We start from the raw sequence: 19,446 nt of genomic DNA, 5'->3' as shown, positions 1-19,446 counted from the left end.
TAAAATTTCAGACACTGGTTGATTTTGGAAAAAATAATATTGGCTAATTATGGTGTAGGGTTTACTATCCCCTCTCTATTCTTAACACTCGGTTTCACATTTTTTCTATTAAGATCTCTATTATAGTGAAAATAGGAGAAAAAGATCCTATTCTTGGAGTGTGAACTTATGCATGACGCTATTTTTAAATCATTGTCATTAAATATATTAATTGTCGTCAAATATGTCTTCAAAAAAAAAAACACGTGATTTATATTACCTGTTTTATATTCTAAATCCTCTAGTATAGATACATTCAATTTTAGCAAGCCCATCTTTCAACCTCTGTTAATATATTATGAAGTGGAAGTCAACTTCTTTTGTCTTATTCTTTTTTTGATTTTTTTGTTGGGTTTGCTCTTTTACTAAAGCCCAAATGGGTTATTAGTATGAGAAGAGCCCAAGGAACCTAGAGCCCAATGAGCTAGGGTTTCTTGGAACCCATATAAATAGTACCTCTTAAGTCATCAGCCTCCGAGGTCTTTTTTGTGAGAAAGAGGCAAGCTCAGAATCTAATCAGTGCCCACACACTTCCCCTTCCTCCTCGAGAGATAGTTTGGAAGATCTGCCACAGTCCAGCTTCAAGGATGTTGTTCGTGCTGCGGCGCTGAGGTGAGCTGTTCGTGAAGAGGAATCCTACAAGGGAAGATTCTACACGAGACCTGCGCACCGAGAGGTAATTGAGAAACAAGGATGATTTAGTAAGCATACCAATGTACTAGGTCCTAAACCGCTTCCGCATAAATCTAAGATTTCCTATAATTGGTATCAGAGCCTTGTTCATGTAATTAGTTTTGCTTCTTGAAATGTGGCACCTAGGGTTCTAGGATTATGGTATGAATCTAGCATGTGTATTTTATAATTCATTTTCATAAAAGTTTAAATTTTAATCGGTAAAAATGCTTTAATCCATGGTTAGGGTCTCTCGTGTATTTCTCGATTTGTAACAAGGAGGCTAATCCCATATGATTAGGTTTCCTCCTTGCTGTTTTTGTTTATTTTTGGAATTTCTGTGTATTTTTTCAATATTTTGTAAAAGTTCAAGATCGAGAAATCGCGAGGAAGATGCGCAGTCATCACTGTCGGAGACTTTTCGAGGACTTCCTGATCTCAGAACGAGACGATCTATATATGGTTGGAAAGAGGACGGAAATACGAACGTAACGGTGGGTGGATCGCAGCCATCGGAGACTCCACGCTCCACCACGCGCCTCCACAAGAGGCTGAGAGTGGCCGCCACTCTCCGGCAAAGAATGAGAGAGTGAGGGAGCGTCCAGCCACCTTTTTGGGTGGTTCCGGCGGCGGTGCACTCGTCTCTACGTGGCAGTCCTTCCCCTGGAGTTTCAGCCTGATTTGACTTCGGGTGACGGCGCGGCAGACCTGACGGCTAGGGTTCCTCTTTCGCGTCCTAGGGTTTCTCGCCAAAGGATTGGGTCTTTGGGCTTTTGGGCCCATGAAACCCTAAAGGGGCTTGAGACAGATACTATGGGCTAGGCGAAAGTCGAATTCCAAAGTTGTATTATTTAATTTTATTTTCTTTAAAATAGGAAGGCCATGGATTAAAATAATTATGATTTATTATTTAATGCTTTTATTGATTGGTATAAATTATATGATTGATAACATGCTTTATTGCGATAACATGCCATATAGAATATGTGGTGCCATATTGTTGCATAACTTGTATGATTGCATGAGCATAATAGCTATTATGTCTTCAGCGACTAGTATGATAGTTATTATGAGATTATTTTGATTTTAAATCATCCTAAGAAATTAATTAATAATTATTATGATTTTTATTAAAAATGTAGATTAATAATTGAATTAATTAATTTTGGATAATTAACATCAAGACAAATAATCGTTATGGAAATTATTTTGATTTCAAATTATTCTCATAAATGATAATTATTATGATTGTTGCAATCTAGATTAATAATTAAGTCAGCTATTTGGATGATTTAAATCTAGAAAAATAATTAGAGAAAATTTCCTAAGAGAATTCTTTTATTTTGCGAGTAATTTGTGGGTTTTCTGAAATGGTAATGGAATAACACACGCTGCATACAACCTTCATGTATCATGATTGTTTGGAGCACACGCTGACGTAAAGTGACCGGATTTCAAGACCTTAATGCTTTCAAAATTATGTTAAGCTTAGTGCACGTTTATCGGCGCTCTTACTTATATAGTTTTTGAAATCGAACAAAGGATACTCTCAATTAAATAATGGGAAAAGTGTGTATAATTTTAAATGATGTAAAGTTGTGTCATTTTAAGAGAGAGAAAGAGATAGATTAAGGAGGAGAGAGAGTTGACAAAAAAAAATAAAGGTGTGGGTCCCACCTCTTTGTGAGAGTGAAAGGATGTAAGTTGTGTAATTTTAAATGATAGACACTTTTCCCTTAAATAATTCTTGGAAATTAGAAAATGTTGCTTATGTTGAATGGAAGGAGATTTAAATTAAGAGATTAATTTAACCTTCAAGCGCATTATAGGACCATTAATAAAACAATCATGTGAAGTCCCATCGAATAAGCATGATTGGATTTTATTAGATTGGACTTAAATATCTATGGGAGGAGATTTAAATTAAGAAATTAATTTAACCTCCAGGCGCATTGTGGGCCTATCAATAAAATAATCATGTGAGGCCCCAACGGATAAGCATGATTGGATTTTATTGGGCCTTAATAATTTCAAAATTTTAATAAAGTATTGTACGGCCCATCGTCGATAATACTAAGTTATCAAAGATAATTTTGAAATTAAACAATGAATTCGACTGAGCTTATGAAAATTCTCAAACAAAAATGTTGAATGGGTGAAGGTTTTAAAAATTAATTAATTTTAAAACCTGCGGGCTCCATTTGTGGGTTTATTAGTGAAATGGTTATCGCTGAAGCTCCATCGGATAAGGATAATCAGATTTCACTAGATTAAATCTTAATAATTTCAAAATTTTAGTAAAGTATTGTACGGCCCATCGTCGGCAATGCTTAGACACTAAGGATAATTTTGAAATTAAACAATGGTTAATTACATTCAACTTTGGTAAAATTGTTAACCCTCCCATCGAGGCTCTGGCAATGGCACTGAAGGCCCAAATAACAATTTTGGTTTTTACAAGTGACTTGCACATCGTAAGCCTTGTAAAGATAAACTGAAGGATTGTTAACAATAAACAAGAGTAGTTATGAGAATCTACTCGCACTTCGTTTGTTTATTGCATTATTTGTTTGTAATTGTGTGCTTTATATGTTTTTCAGAAAATATCTTAGAAATGATTTTGACTCGAAAACCTCTAGATGGTACCAACTATGAATAAGTGAAAAGCAAATCTTTGATATTGTCCTAAAACATGGAAGCTAAAATTTGTCCTGACAATGCGAGGACCATAGCAACCTGCAGAGAATGTGTCTAAGGAAACTAAGATGCATTTCTCAGATTGAGAAAGGGCAGATATGGTAGTTCGCTGCTATATTATTGTCAGTCTTTCCAAATACTTGCAGAAGCAAGTGTACATCATTAAGAGTGGAGTAAAAATGCTTCAGACTCTTAATGACATGTTTGCTGCGTCTAGCAGCTCTGCTAGACAGAATGCAGTTGGTGCAGGTTTTGCTAAGAGTCTTGTTAAATCCAAAGGGAAACCCAAGGGTGGTAACAAGAACAAAATGACTTGGTTATCAGTTGTAAAACCAGTTGCTATGAAGAAGCCGCAAGGCAAGTTCTTCAAGTGCAGACTGAAGGGATACTGAAAGAAAAATTGCCCAGAGGTGATGAAAAGAACCAGACATGGGCATATCAAGGCCTGATCAGTGAATGAATTATTGATTCAGGAATCACTGATTATGTTTGTTACTCTTTGTAGTAGTTCAAACATGGCATACCTGTCAGCAATGGACATAGATATTTTAAGCTTGAAAATGGGAACTTGTTTCTGCATTTGCAGTAGGACAAGTTATTTATAAGACTATGGTTTTGGGTGACTGTTTATTTGTTCCAGATTTCAAGAGGAATTCAATTTTTGTTAGTTGTTTTGGTTAAAACATGGGTTGACAATGCAATTGATTCCTCAGTTACATTTCGAAGTTCATCTTCGTCTTGTTTTGTTCTGGTATATTGTTTAAATAGTCTTTATTACCTATGTCCTATACCCTCTTAAATTTGTTATGTTGAATGGAAAATGTGATGAACAAGAACATTCACCAAAGAAATAAAAGTTTCAAATGAAACATAACTTTGACCTTTGTGATTGAGTCACATTATCTCAAGTAGGAAACATGTTTTAGTTAAAAGAGGGACTGAAAGTTCAAGAATCTTTTAACTAACAGCTACATGTTAGTCCTATTTGGAAGGTAAAATGGCCAAGCAATCCTACAAGGGCCAAAAAGGTTTGCGCAACTATTCAACTGGAACTGGTACATACTAATAATGTATGTGGACCAGTTAGCGTTCAGACCAGAAGAGGTGATGAGTACTTCATTATATGAATGTTTACTCTGGATTTAGATAGATGAACCAAGTGCGCCATAAGTCTAAAGCTTTTGGAAATTCCAAGAGGTTTAGTCTGAGGCAGAAAAGCATGTAGGTGTTCAAATCAAAAACACTTTGGTCTGACTAAAGTGTTGGCTACCTGTCTGGTAAGTTCAGGTCTTACCTGATTTAAGAGGGGATAGTTTTTGTAACTGTCAACTCTAAGAACGCATTAGTTGAATGAAGTTGCAGTATGCAAAAATCAAACATTTCTAGACTTGGTGAAGATCATGTTCAGTTATTCATCTTTGTCAATGTTGTTCAAGGGAGATGCCTAAGAGAAGGAAATGTACCTTCTTAACTTGGTTCTGTCAAAAGTTTGTTGTAAAGACACCTAAAGAATTATGGAAAGGGTGCAAGCCCAGATCAAACCATATTCGGATTTAGGGTGCTACGGCACACGTCCTACAACAGCAGTCAAATGAGATGGAATCTTGTATGGAAGAGTGCATATCTTTTGGCTACCCTAAGAGAACTAGGGATGATTTCTTATTTAGTTTTAAGGACAAGATAATCTAAGTGAGCACTCACATGATTTTCTTAAAGGAGGACTAGATAAGAAATTATAAGCTCTTAAGTTAGGTTATTCTTGATGAGATTTATCTCAGATCAAGAATTTTCAGAATCTGTAGAAGCTTCATCCACTGTTCCCTTGATTGTTCAAGAGGGGATAAATATATCTCTAAGTGAACAAACAAGAGAACCATGATTGGAAATTCAACATGATAATATATAAGTGAAACTAGTAGAAATATTAGTATCACATGTAAAGGAACAATATCAAGGATAAGCGGATCCTCAAGAAATTGAAGATCCATCATTTGACCCACTCTTTGTTTTACCTATAAATACACAAGGTCTAGTGCAGTACATTCGTAGTGGGAGAGAACCTTGTTAACTCTCAAGTTGTTTCTTGTTGAGTGACATTGATCCTACTAGTTACGATAATGCACTAGAAGATGTTGTTGATCAAGTGTTGCTCAGGCTATGAACAATGAGATGAAATACTTGTATTTCAACTCCGTTCGGTCCTAGTAAAGACACCAAGAGGGGTAAAACCCACAAGGTGCATGTGGACATAAAAGGCAAAGAGAGGATGGACAGAAAGGTGAAAACCTTCAAAGCTAGCTTGGAGGCATTTTTTGCCAGACGCCATGCTTGAGTCTATCCAGATTCTCTTAGTTGCTATAAGTTTCAATTATGAGATTTCATTTTGGGAGTTGGATGTCAGGATATCTACATACAACAACCAAAAGGGTTTATAGCAAATGAGTAGGAACACACGGTATGCAAGTTGTGAAAGTCTATTTCATAGACTTAAGCAAGCATCCAGGTCTTGAAACATCAGTTTTGATCAGGTTATCAAAAATTTTATTTTGAGAGAACCTTGATGAATGATGTGTATTTGTATGTAAAGGATACAACAGAAGACAGTAGCTTTTCTGGTACTTTATGTAGATGATATGCTCCTTATTAGAAACAATGTGGAGGTAATATCAAGCATAAAGAGTTGGCTAAGTTAGTGTTTTGGTATGGAAGTACTGGGGAAGCCAATTATATTCTTGGTATAAAACTCTTATGAGGCTGGAAGAATAAGTTGTTGGCATCACCTCAGGCTACTTACATTGACAAAACCCAAAATTCAACATGAGAATTCTAAGAGAAGAATTATAATTCTCAGATGTGGAATTCATCTTCCTAAGGAGTGACCAAAGACTTCTAAGAAGGAAGAATGCATGAGCAAGATATCTTATGCTTTGGCAAAGGTAGACTCACGCATATCATGTTGGGCGTTAAACCAGACATCTGTCACGTAGTGGGAGTAGTGAGATAGTACCATTTTGAACCTAGAGGAATACTAGATTATTGTTAAGCATGTACTCAAGTATCTTTGGAGAACGAGAGATTATATGCTGGTATATTCTAGTGGGAGTCTTGAAAAGCTGAGTTTTCAAAAATTCAGTTATTTCAAGTGGATATTGACTCAAGAAAATCAACCTCGAGCTATGAGTTTTTCACTAAACTCAGATAGCATTAGAGGTGGATCTTGCAGACCCAGTTACTAAGAGTTTGTCTGAACTTGTGTTCGAGAGGCATGTTACTTCTTTGGGTCTTAGGAGGATCCCAGACTTGCATTAAGCAAGTGGGAGTTATTGGTTTCATTGTGCTCTTGGAGTAAGACGATGAAACAATAAAATAATTTTCTGAATTTCATAAATAAGATTTTATTTATTTATTTTGCGCACTATTTACAAACATAAAGGTCCGGATCAAATTGTGGAGTATATGATCATATGGATACGTTCATGGAGGACATGATCATAGGATCTCACAATTGATGAATGAAGTCACAGCCGTTAAATAAAGTTGGGCACTTTATTCAGGCTGCAATATTTTATGAAATGATTTTGTCCGAATCATTGTAAAATATTGGTGTGAATTAACATTCACATTGAAAGGATCAAGGAGAGATTTGATTAAGGTTGTTTTTATGTCATAAGGTATCAAATCTCCAGTTAACTATAATTATGTGATTGCTCTTAATCCTGAGTTTATTATAAATAGGTAATCAAATAGTTTTCATTCTTTGATTTACCAACGGGTGAGGTTCGATCTATTGACGGCCAATAACTCGGTATTTTGGGAGTGAGATTATTTGATTATCGGTATTTATGAGATAAACAACATGGAATTTGTAGGATATGTCCCCTTGATATGTTTCGGTACTTGGATATTAAAGACACTGGCCAGTGCATGTAATCCATTAGAGAAACTATCATAGTCAAGTAAATAAATAATTGATTGAGTTACAGAAAAACTTGTCAATCAATTATAGACATTCTACAAAGGGGCGATGCATATTCATGTTATAAGTGTTGTTAATCTTGGAGTTCAAGTTCGGGCTTTTAGTGGAGTAGCACCGAATTAGATAATCATTCGTTGATTATCAGGAGCCTTGATTAATAACAGATGGTAGATCCCCAAGCTAGCTTGAGACAAGGGATGGGGTATTTTTCGGATAGATGATGACTTATGGGTTACATGATCTTGGATTTTACGACTCAAGTTTGTATCCAAAAGAGCAAGTGGGAGATTATTGGGTTTGCTCTTTTACTAAAGCCCAAATGGGTTATTAGTATGAGAAGAGCCCAAGGAACCTAGAGCCCAATGAGCTAGGGTTTCTTGGAACCCATATAAATAGTACCTCTTAAGTCATCACCCTCCGAGGTCTTTTTTGTGAGAAAGAGGCAAGCTCAGAATCTAATCAGTGCCCACACACTTCCCCTTCCTCCTCGAGAGATAGTTTGGAAGATCTGCCACAGTCCAGCTTCAAGGAGGTTGTTCGTGCTGCGGCGCTGAGGTGAGCTGTTCGTGAAGATGAATCCTACAAGGGAAGATTCTACACGAGACCTGCGCACCGAGAGGTAATTGAGAAACAAGGATGATTCAGTAAGCATACCAATGTACTAGGTCCTAAACCGCTTCCGCATAAATCTAAGATTTCCTACATTTTTACCCATAACTTACTGTTCATAATATGAATCACCATTTCCTTATCGTTTAGCACGCAAAGTCCAAATTACAAACGTCCAAAAAATTCCTGCCCAATCAGTGTGATTGCCCCATCAAAGGAGTCAAATAAAAGTGTTTATAAAATTGGTGGTAAGTGGTACTAATTAACCTACAAAAGTAGCTTTGCTAAATCGTCTAGATCTTTTTAACTTTCAATTGCACGCTTTTCTTTTCCATTGGCCTCCATAATTATATAGATAACATCATTATGGGTGAACATGACATTTACTAACTATTGCTTCTAGAGAGAAGAGAAATGAAATATAGCTAGGCCTCGTGCGTTACAAAATGGTATCTCATAGAGATTGAGACGCTGCTGTAGTCCGCAATGACTGAGAAATTACGCGCAAAAAACAAAGCACTAGGCAACTTGGCCTATCATATTTTCGTCAAATATCTAGGGTTAGTTGGAGTTGCCTTTAAGAAAATAGTTTATTTGGGAATAATACTTTTTATATGTAATAGATAAATTTTATCTACTATACAAGTATAAAAGTGTATGCAGTCCATGATTTTTTTTCTATTTTCTCACAAGATCTCATATGAGTTGCATACACTTTTATATATATATGTAGGATATAACTTTATCTTCTACAATATATGAAACATTAACAGATAAATATTTCTGCAGTTAATGCAAATAAGTTATCTGCATTTACTTCCAAAACGACGTCATTTTAGGATTGAAAGATTAAAAATTATAATTATAAAGACTATAATAACCCTGAAATAAATTAAAATTATAAAAATACCATGATTTACGCTCCAAAATGATGTCATATTGGGCTTACTGCAGATAATTTATCTGCAGTAACTGCAGAAAAAGCGAACCCAAACATTAAACCCTTTACTTTTAGGACTCGTTTGGTGGACATGATAGGATAAGAATAGGATATGATATGGAGCTGATAAGGATAGGATATGATATGGGGCTGATAAGCCTATATCATATCATGTGTTTGATGAGCACCTGATTAGCAATATGATAAGATTATGTAGAAGGAGAAAAGAAAAAAAGAAGAAGAAAATATAATGCAATAAATATAAATATATTGGGTAGTGTGAGAATATATTGGGTAGGTGGAAATTTATTGGATATTTAATAGTGATATCCTATCCGATTGAATCCTAACCCAACTCCCCCATAGGTAAGAGATCATGCATTGGATAGGATAAAATGAGACAATAGGATAAGCTAATCATATCTTATTGACCCACCAAACAAGAGATAAGAGTAGGATATGATAAGTTATCCTATCCTATCTTCCTTATCAGGTGCGCTAAACAGGCCCTTATAGTAAAATTAATGTTTTGTTCCGTTAAAAATAATTATAATGATTTTAAAATAAGTTTGACTGGAATACCCTCAATATGAGTATCCAAATTCTTAAAATTTCATTCTCATTCTATTTATGGCCATAAGGTCCTCATCATCACCCTCTAATTTAAAAGTCATGTAATTAGGGTTATTATAGTCTGCACATTGGGTCTAGCCTAGTCTGTTAGCTTGTGTAGGTCTCAAATTATAAGTTTGGTCGGACCTATATTTAAAAAATAAAAGTATTGGTCTAGGCCTGTTAGCCTGTGTAAGCCTATTAAACATTCAACAATTAAAAGTAACTAAAATAATATTACTTTATTATTTAAAATTATTAAAATAATAATTTTATTTATTTTAATTAAAATAAATAATATAATATAGGCCGACCTGTCGGTTTATAGGCTCGACATATACAAAAAAGCCATTTTCTAAATAGGTTTTTTAAAAATCTATGCTTGTTTTATTTTACTATTTGTAATAGGCCAAGCCTTATCTAATATAGGCTAGGTTGTAGGCCATTGTAGGCCGGCCTAGCTCATTTACACCTTAAGTTTATGTTACATTCACATTATATTTTCTTAAATAAGTCATATATAACGGCAGCGCATTGGTTAATGATAGAGGCTTGGCTTCTGAATTATTCAAGGACTTTGTTTTTTTGTTTTTAAATAATTTTCTTAAATGCTTTACAAAAGTCTAGGTCTTCTCTTGCTCACATGATATTAATCAACATGATATATTTTTTCTTTATCGTCTCTTGATCAAAAGTAATAGTTCACGCCTTTCTCTATGAGATCATATAAATAAAAGTTGGGAAATGCTACTCTCATTTTACATGAGAGTAGTTCTCTCATGTTACAAAGAGAAGTCAAGTTGAACCCATCATTAAAGAATAAAAAAAGAAGAAAAAAAAGTGGGTGAAATTTTTGAAGTGAAATAACATGACATAATTATCTCATGTAAAATAAGAATAGTATTTCTCATAAAAGTTATGTGAAACTAAAATTTTTATTACTTATTACGCATTATAATGATACTACATGCGAAAGAGTAGTAGTTATTAATTAGAATCACCAACGTCCATTATCACTCAAAAAGGGATTGAATGAAGTGTTTGATAAAAGTTCAATTTTGTTATTTTTTTCCAAATTATTTTTCCAAAATGTGATTGTAAATAAAATAAGGGAAAAACCACTCTTATATTACATGTGATAACTTTCTCTCCTACACACCCTTCGATAACTGTGCCGCCTTTTTCCTTTTCTTTTATTTTTATTTTTCAGATGGTGGAGCCCACAAATTTATCTCTATGACATGAGATAACTTATCTCCTTTAACATGAGATTAATAAAACTCATAAAATAATGTAACAAACTTCGAATATTAACCGAGTAACGCTACTCATGTATTTTGAACTCTAAGTCTACAAGTACATTATAAAAAAGACTCAAAATGTAAGTCTTACAACAAAAGGTGACTTTATTTCGAGTATTTATTGGATTTGAATGGAAGAAATTCAAGAAAAGATGAAGTCTTGTGGTTTTTAGTCACAAAATCATGGGACCATAGAGGGAGATAAGGGGTAGCCATGAAAGTCACGTAAGTGGTCTGAAAACTGACCTAGGTTTGTGTGCAAGTTTCTATATATAAATGCACTTACTTAATCCATCGATATTAGTTCTAATCAGTGTTATAAAAACCGGACCGGACCGGCCGGGTCGAACCGGAAATCGGTAAACCAGTCATGTGACCGATCCGGGTAGAATATTACATTGGACATGCAAACAAATCGGTGTGAACCGGAATAAACCGGCCGGTTTTGCTAAAATCGGCGACTCGCCGAGTCAAAAAATAAACAACATAACGGAAGAAAAAATGTTGAAAAATATGGAACGGTGGCCGCCGGGAGATGACTTGGCCAACAATGGGGTCCACCAGGGAAGACCACACGGTGGTACAGATGTCTAGCCAGAGATCAGGTCGGTGCAGAGGCGGCGGAGGCAATAAACACACGAAGAAGAAGAAGAAGAAGCAGCCGCACATAAAGAGACGATAATTATTTTCAAAAAATAAAGAAAGAGAGACGATAATGGCAAAGAAGAAGTAGCAAATAAAGAGATGGTAGCTATTTTAAAAAATTAAAGAAAGGGAGACGAAGAAGTAGCACAGACGATAACTATTTTCAAAAAATAAAGAAAGAAAGACGATAATGGCAGTAGCAGATAAATAGATGATAGCTATTTTCAAAAATTAAAGAAAGGGAGACGATAACTGTTTTTAAAAAAGAGAAATGCTTTTGTACTTTGCATTTATTATATTGTATTGGAAAATGAAATCTACAGAATTGCATTTATTGCATTGATAAAGTGAAAGGGGTTGTTTAAGTGGAAGGACTATATACAGAGCCCTAGCTATTACCCACACTCAACCGAACCTAGTGAAAGGAATAGTTAATCACTTAATTCAAATGGAACGACTTTTTGCAAAGCTACGACCTTTTGAAAAGCTTATTATATTAAATTATATTCAAAATGTGATATTTTTTCTTTTGGAATACAAAATGTAATATTCATTATTAATAAAGATAGAATATTTATTTATCAAAAAAAAGGAGAATATTTGAAATTGAAATTATTTTTATAAGTATTTAAATATATTTAAACTTTTTAATATAAATTATAAATTTATATATATTTACCGGGTCATGCGGCTGGACCAGTGACCCACTGGTTGAACCAGTGACCCATTAACCCAGTACCTCGACCGGTTTAATAATCGGGTCGAGTTTAATAACATTGGTTATAATACCTCTGCTAATCATTTTTTTTGCCAAACTTAATATTCTAAACCTAGACATTTTTCTATGAATTACCATATTTTTATTATAATTTTCGAAGCACTTTGTCAGTACCCATTTTATACATAGCCGGTATTAGTTCTGACATCACCTCATTATTCTTACGCCAAAAAGGGTATTCATTGCCTAAATATTTTTCTACGAATAATTATATTTTTATTATAATTTTTCGAAATACTTCACCGCTACACCTTTATATTGTGAAGCAGAATCAATATCTATATCTTTTATCAGAAAAACGATTTAACCTTTATTTAACCCTTTCGATAATTATTTTAACCTTTCTATATTAATCCAAAATCTATTATAAAATAATTTTTTAAACTCATAATTAAATTAGTTAAATTGCTAGCTTTGGTGTCATGGCCGGGATCATGGCAACGTTATCTCCAGCCTCCTCCTGGTGAATGATGTTACAAGAAGGAGTTCAACTAGAGAAAAACATTCCTCGGTGAGGTTGAAGGACTACGTGGCATAGGTTAAGTTTATGCAGGTGACACGTGTAATAGAAATAGGTGATATGTTGTAAGTAGGACAGCTGTGTCTTTTGTAAATGAAGGTTGCTATTAATAGCCTTAATACGTGGCTCTGAGGTGAGAACATACAGGGTACAAATAGAACGAAGTGTATTATTGAAAAATTACTCAAAAATATACAATTGATTGTTTGGTTTTCCTTTCCTATTCTCTCTGTTCCTCTCTTGTTAGGTCTATTCCTAACAACTGGTGCTTTCACTTGAACACCACCTGTTCGACGAAATGCGCGTTCAGGATCTTGCGGAGGAGTTCAACACGTTTCAACAACGTGTTGATAAACGTTTGGATGATAATCAATCGCAACTCTCTCGCGTGGAAACTCGTTTGGATGATTATCAGAATCAGATCTCGCTAATGGTTTCTCAGTTGCAGTAACTCAATAACACTGTTATGGCCATGGATGCACGCCATCGCGATCCTCCTTTTCGTGTTCCATCGATTCACCAACACGTGGATGGACGAAACGTATCCAAGGCTATCCGCTTGGAGATTCCTGTGTTTAGTGGCGTGGACCCTAATAACTGGATTTTTCTGACAGAATTGTTCTTCGTTCTTCAACAAATTCCGGAAGAGTTCAAGGTTCCTATGGCTGGTTTGCGCATGGAAGGCATGGCATCAGGCTGGTACCAGTGGATGTACAACAGTGGCTTGATTGGTTCGTGGACAGAATTGACAAGGTTACTGCGTGATAGGTTTGGAGCCTCTGCTTGTACAAATTTGAAGGGAGTATTGCCCAAATTGACTCAATTAGGCACATTGCGTGAGTATATACAGCAGTTTGAGATATTGATTAATCAGGTGCCAGGCTTGGATGATGATTTATATCTGAGTTTTTTTGTCTCCGGTCTTCAACCTGAACTCCGAAGCGCAGTGCAACTCAGATCACCAATGACATTGCATCAAGCAATGCAACAAGCATTGGCTTATGACGATCATCATACAGAGCTTCACGCTTCTTTTTCTGCTGGTGGTAAGAAATTTGGCTTTAAAAATTTTTCTCCTCATGAAGCTAGAACTTCTTCTATTAGTTCATCGTTAGTACCTCCTGTAGCCATTCCTAAACCCACGGCTCCTCAACTAAACGCACCTAATCCTGTGTTGGCCTTACCAGGTCTTAAGACATTCCAGGTCTTATTGCAGTATCAAACAGTGTTCCAGATACCACATGAGCTGCCTCATTTTAGGGGACGGGATCATTCTATTCATCTAGTAGAAGGATCAAGGGCTGTGAATGTTAAACCATATCGATATGGCCACCACCAGAAAGCAGAAATAGAGCGGCAAGTAATTGATTTGCTATCAGCTGGGTTCATACAACACTCCCAGAGTCCCTTTTCATCTCCTATCCTCCTAGTGCGTAAGAAGGATGACACTTGGAGAATGTGTATAGATTATCGGGCATTGAATGCCATCACAATTAAAGATAGGTTTCCAATACCTACCATTGATGAGCTTTTGGACGAGTTGGGAGGAGCTAAATTTTTTAGCAAATTGGAATTGAGAGCTGGGTACCATCAAATTAGGGTACTGCCTCAAGATGTAAGGAAAACGGCTTTCGAGATCATGTGAAGGAAGGAAGTGTGGAATTAGTGCATGTGGCAAGTTGGGACCAAGTCGCGGATATCTCCACGAAACCGCTACCGACGGTACTTCTCGACAACTGCAAGAAATTGATCGGCATGAAGGATGGGAGAAGCATTTAAGTTTACGGGGGAGTTTTGTTAAGAATAAACGTTAAATGTCAGTTTAGTTTTTAATGGGTTTAATTCAGCAGTCAGTTTAATTTTTAATGGGTTTAAATTTGTCAGTTATAGAGTTTATGAGTCATGAGGTTAGCATTTATTTTAGGAGTTCTGAAATGTTAAGAGTCAGTCGTTACTTTTTGTTATTAAGTTTGGTTTTAATTGTGTTTATGGCTATTCACTGTTTCAGTTTTAGAAAGGCAAACTATAAGCCTATAAATAGTCTAGTATATTGTTGTTGGGTGGTTTGCTAATGGTAGAAAAATATAAGTTCTGATGGGGGACGTTCCTCTGTTCTATATTGGTGGTAGAACACAGACTCGTTCCCTTACTTCCAACCCAAGTGCGCAAGTGCACGCATCAAGTAATAATGGGTGTATTAAGGCCCAGATTATCGTTCCCACGAAGATAGAACTCTAGATATTGTCTTACACTATTTTATAAAGAATGAAAACGAGAAGAAAAGTTAGTGAATGAACTGTATGGTCAAACATTCCCTACTGTCTTGACAACATTCCTAAGGAACAATAAGTTCAGTCTAATGGCAAACAATTGCTCGCTGCGTTATATACGTGATCCTTCCTATTTATAAGAAGGTGAGATAATAATCATTGGAGATTTGGTAGATACAGGATTAAATAAAGTAAAAATAAAAAAACAGTACCAACTATAATTAAGAGACAACAAGTGGATGGTTTTAAAAACATTTTAACAGAAGGAACGGATTCACTGCTCCATTCTTAAATAGTTATTTCCTCTGCTCAAGACTTAGCACTTTTTGGCCTTGTCCCAGTTTCTTATCTGCCAACTCCGATTCCTCAGCTCATAGACTAGATGGTTCACAAGTTTCTATATTTCTATGGCTCCCTTGACTCCAACAGGTACTCAGTACAGAACCTTAAAGTGGACGAAGCGGCCCCTTATTCCTAAGGTGACCAATAGTGTTTTTGCCATGACACTACCTACCCCCAATGGCTAAGCTGTCTGAAATCCCTTCCCTATGGAAGTTCCTTTCTAAGTATGTGTTCAATTTCCATTGATACACAATGAATATAGCTTACTTAGCCAAAGAAATACAAAAAGCTTCAGTCAAGAGTTTCGAAAATAATTCTTTAAGAATGTTGTAGTTTATCAGTCCCACAGATAGTTCAGCCCATGGCTGATGTTTTAAACATAATTATTCTAAACTGAAGTCCCATAGACCCGAGATTCAGCTCAGAGATAACGAATGGAACGAAAAGAAGAAACACTTATATTAAATTGAAAGACAGTTTACAACAAAACATCAAAATGAAGAAGGTGGTTTGATGCTCGTGAGGAGTCTTAGGGGATGATACAGAACAGAGAAGAAGGGTTGTCACTTAACTACAGTTACAGCTATATAAAACTAAACTACTAACTACTACTAGGTGATCTCTTCTTTTAGGACTTTCAATCCCTCCAGAATTCGATGATGTTTTTGTGTTTGGGACATCCTATTTATAGGCAGAAGAGAGAGTAGCAGTCTTGTAAATCCTTTGGAGTTGGTTTCTTGAATGAAGGGACAGGGCGGTGGCAACAGTGTTTAGAAGCTTTGCAAGTTGCTTGATGGGACAATATTTGTTGATGATTAGCCGTTTTCTACAGTCTCCCCGTGCATTGCTTTCTTCTTGGCCAATGAGAACTCTTGATTCTCTGCTGTTCACGTTTCCTGCTGCTTAAGTGGTGCACCGCCTTGCTTTTTAGAAGACGTTGTTTCCACGTTTCTTGCAAAATGAGCAGATCATTAAATGAAGGTAGCAGGTGTAATAAATGCTCTCAATCTGTTCCCCTTTTAATATGTTTTCAAAGGAATACGTCATCATACGTTCCCCCACTGTGTTTTTGTCACAAATGTGTAAAACAAATGATTTTCATGCTAAGTTGCTCATCATATGAGGGAACGTAAGGTATTTTGCCATCAAAATGGGCTTAGATGGGAACGAATTTACGTCCCATCAAACACCCCAAAACTAAATTGTTGGTTGTCCTCAAACAACTCAGAAATAATGTATCAGGCTGCTCAATTTCAAAGAATAGCTCAACAGAAAGAAACTTGAGCCAATGAGCAATCATAAACTTTTCAAAAAATGAGCTACTCTCTATAGGTGACAAGTAGGAAGAATTTGTTCCAAGGTAAGTGAAGGTTGCTGATCTTCTATCTCACTATCACTCAGGGTTTGGTGTTTGCGCTGCCCATTCCTGGATGTGATTCTTCAGAACTTGCTTTTCTACTGTTTTCCATGAAGTGCATATGTCTTCCCTTCCAAGGATCTTTTGAGAGGAGGGTTTTGTGGAGGTGTGGTAGAATGGTGGTAATAATCATGGGGCCAAAGGACGTTTACAATTGTGTTTTTGAACTGGACTTTTTCTGTTTGGGGTAACACCTTTCCTTTTTGTACCTTTTCTTCCCTTGAATGGAGATTTTTTGGTATTTTCGTTTGAATTCTTTTGAATGGTTGTTCCTTTTTTCTTTGTTTTCCTTTTTTTGTCCTCTTTGTTCATTTCTGGTTTCGTTCGTTGTCCTTTTGGTTGGCCTGGTGATGTGTTGGTGACTGTGGATGGAATGGAAATGTTTATTTGGTTGATCTTTGTTAGTGAAATCCATCTGTTCTTCAGTAGTACTCATAGCATCCAAGAAAGTTTAGAAGTTTCATTGTGGTTACACCTCAAGAACGCTCTCATAAGTAAGTGTTTGGCCTTTGTCCGTTCCTCACCAGCTTAGTTCACACAGATAAGCTTCCTTCAAAAATCTGAAGATTAAATTCCCTGCACTTTTCTATTTCAAGCACTCAGAGAAAGAATAAGCATGATTAATCAGTGACTTTGTGTTTTATGTTGTTGGCTATTCAAAACTGTATAGCCTTAATACTATAACTGAAATGTATGTACCAAGCAGTTTGATCAAAAAGCTTTTTCATTACAAAAAGAATATGTACAAGGGAACGAAAAAGAGAAATAAAATAAACAATACTAGAAATTTTCTATATATATATATACAATAATTATTATTATATATATATATATATTTTTAATTGGGATTTTGTGGTCAGGGACCACCCCAAAACTACGTTCTTGGAACGGAATGTATGTTATTTGGACTTTGGAGTGGAACATCAGACGTTCCCTCCTTTTGGGAGCTGTGTGGTTAAGAGTAACCAACCCAAAACTTTGCTCTTTGTTAGAGAGCAAATGTATCCACTGGGTTGCCTCCCAGTCAGCGCTTAATTTAATGTCTTTAGCTAGACATGGTACTTACCTCTCAGGTGTATTCAGAAAGAGGGATACTTTCCTCTTTTTTATTGAAGGTTTCGTCATTGTATAGTTTCAACCTGTGTCCATTCACCTTGAAGGAACGACCATGTTCAGATCCTTGGATTTCAAAAGCTCCATTTCCTGCATCATTTACAATTTGATATGGCCCAGTCCATCTTGATTTGAGTTTTCCTGGGAACAGTCTGAGTCTGGAATTGAAGAGTAGTACTTTCTGGCCAATTCTTAGATCTCTGTTTCTGATCCTTTTATCATGCCATTTCTTCATATTTTCTTTGTACAATTTATGATTTTCATACGTGTTCCCTCTGAATTCTTCTAACTCTCCAAGTTGTAGCAATCTCTTTTCTCCTGCTGTCTTTTCATCCATATTGAGGGCATAGACTGCCCAGTAAGCTTTGTGTTCTAGTTCGAGGAGAAGGTGGCATGCTTTTCCAAATATTAATCTGTATGGAGAACATCCTAGGGGTGTCCTATATGCAGTTCTATAAGCCCATTATGCTTCATCTAACTTGAGAGACCAGTCTTTTTGAGAAGGATTAACTACCTTCTCTAGCATCCTCTTAACCTCTCGGTTAGAGACTTCAATGAGACCACTGGGCTGTGGATGATATGGAGTAGCAACCTTGTGTTTAACTTCATATTTTTCCAACAATCTCTCAAGTTGGTGATTAATGAAATGTTTCCCACCATCGCTGATGAGATAGCATGGGGTCCCATATCTGGTCAAAATGTTCTTCTTCAGAAATTTTATAACCACCTTAGCATCATTAGTGGGTAAAGCAATTGCTTCCACCCACTTGCTCACATAATCCACAGCCATCAATATGAATCTGTTCCCACACGAAGGAGGGAAAGGCCCCATGAAATCAATGCCCCAAACATCAAATAATTCAACTTCTAAAATTGGATTGAGGGGCATTTCATTTTGTCTGGTTAAGTTACCTTCCCTTTGACATTTATCAAATTGTTTAGCATATTGAAGTGAATCTTTAAAAAGGGAGGGCCAGAAAAAACCTGATTGAAGAACCTTGGAGGTAGTCCTGATTCCACCCAGATGACCTCCATACGGGGACGAATGGCAGTGTAGAAGGATTTGAGGTTGTTGTTTTTCTGGGACACACCTCCTTATCATTTGATCTGCGCATCTTTTGAATAGTAGTGGTTCATCCCAGAGATAGTTCCTGCAGTCATGAAAGAATTTTTTCTTCTGCATTTTGTTTGCCTCGTAAGGTTCTAGCCCTACTGCAAGGAAGTTGGCTATATCAGCAAACCAAGGGACGTCCATTTCTGTGTGCTTGATGAAAAATAGTTGTTTGTCAGGGAACGTTTCCTTGATTGGTAGACCCACTTCGATGTGTTCTAATCTGGACAGGTGATCTGCAATTTGGTTTTCACATCATTTTCTTTCTTTGATCCCCAGATTGAATTCTTGCAGCAACAGGATCCATCTTATCAATCTTGGTTTTGCTTATTTTTTTGAGAACAGGTACTTGAGAGCAGCATGGTCAGTATGGATAGTAATTTTTGATCCTAAAATGTAAAGCC

At 36.1% G+C, this 19,446-nt stretch overlaps 1 protein-coding gene across 1 annotated transcript; it reads right to left on the bottom strand.

Moving 5' to 3' along the window:
* Nucleotides 1-17,887: 17,887 nt before the first annotated feature.
* On the bottom strand, nt 17,888-18,268 carry LOC133292161 (uncharacterized). The gene has a single exon (XM_061490536.1). The coding sequence runs from the start codon at nt 18,266-18,268 to the stop codon at nt 17,888-17,890; it is 381 nt and encodes a 126-aa protein (XP_061346520.1).
* Between the last annotated feature and the right edge of the window lie 1,178 nt (nt 18,269-19,446).

The sequence above is a fragment of the Gastrolobium bilobum genome, unplaced genomic scaffold, assembly GCF_033153095.1.
Source record: "Gastrolobium bilobum isolate Gb01-03AN ecotype WA unplaced genomic scaffold, APGP_CSIRO_Gbil_v1 utg45669, whole genome shotgun sequence".
NCBI lineage: Eukaryota > Viridiplantae > Streptophyta > Magnoliopsida > Fabales > Fabaceae > Gastrolobium > Gastrolobium bilobum.
This window is presented reverse-complemented; position numbering and strand designations above follow the sequence as displayed.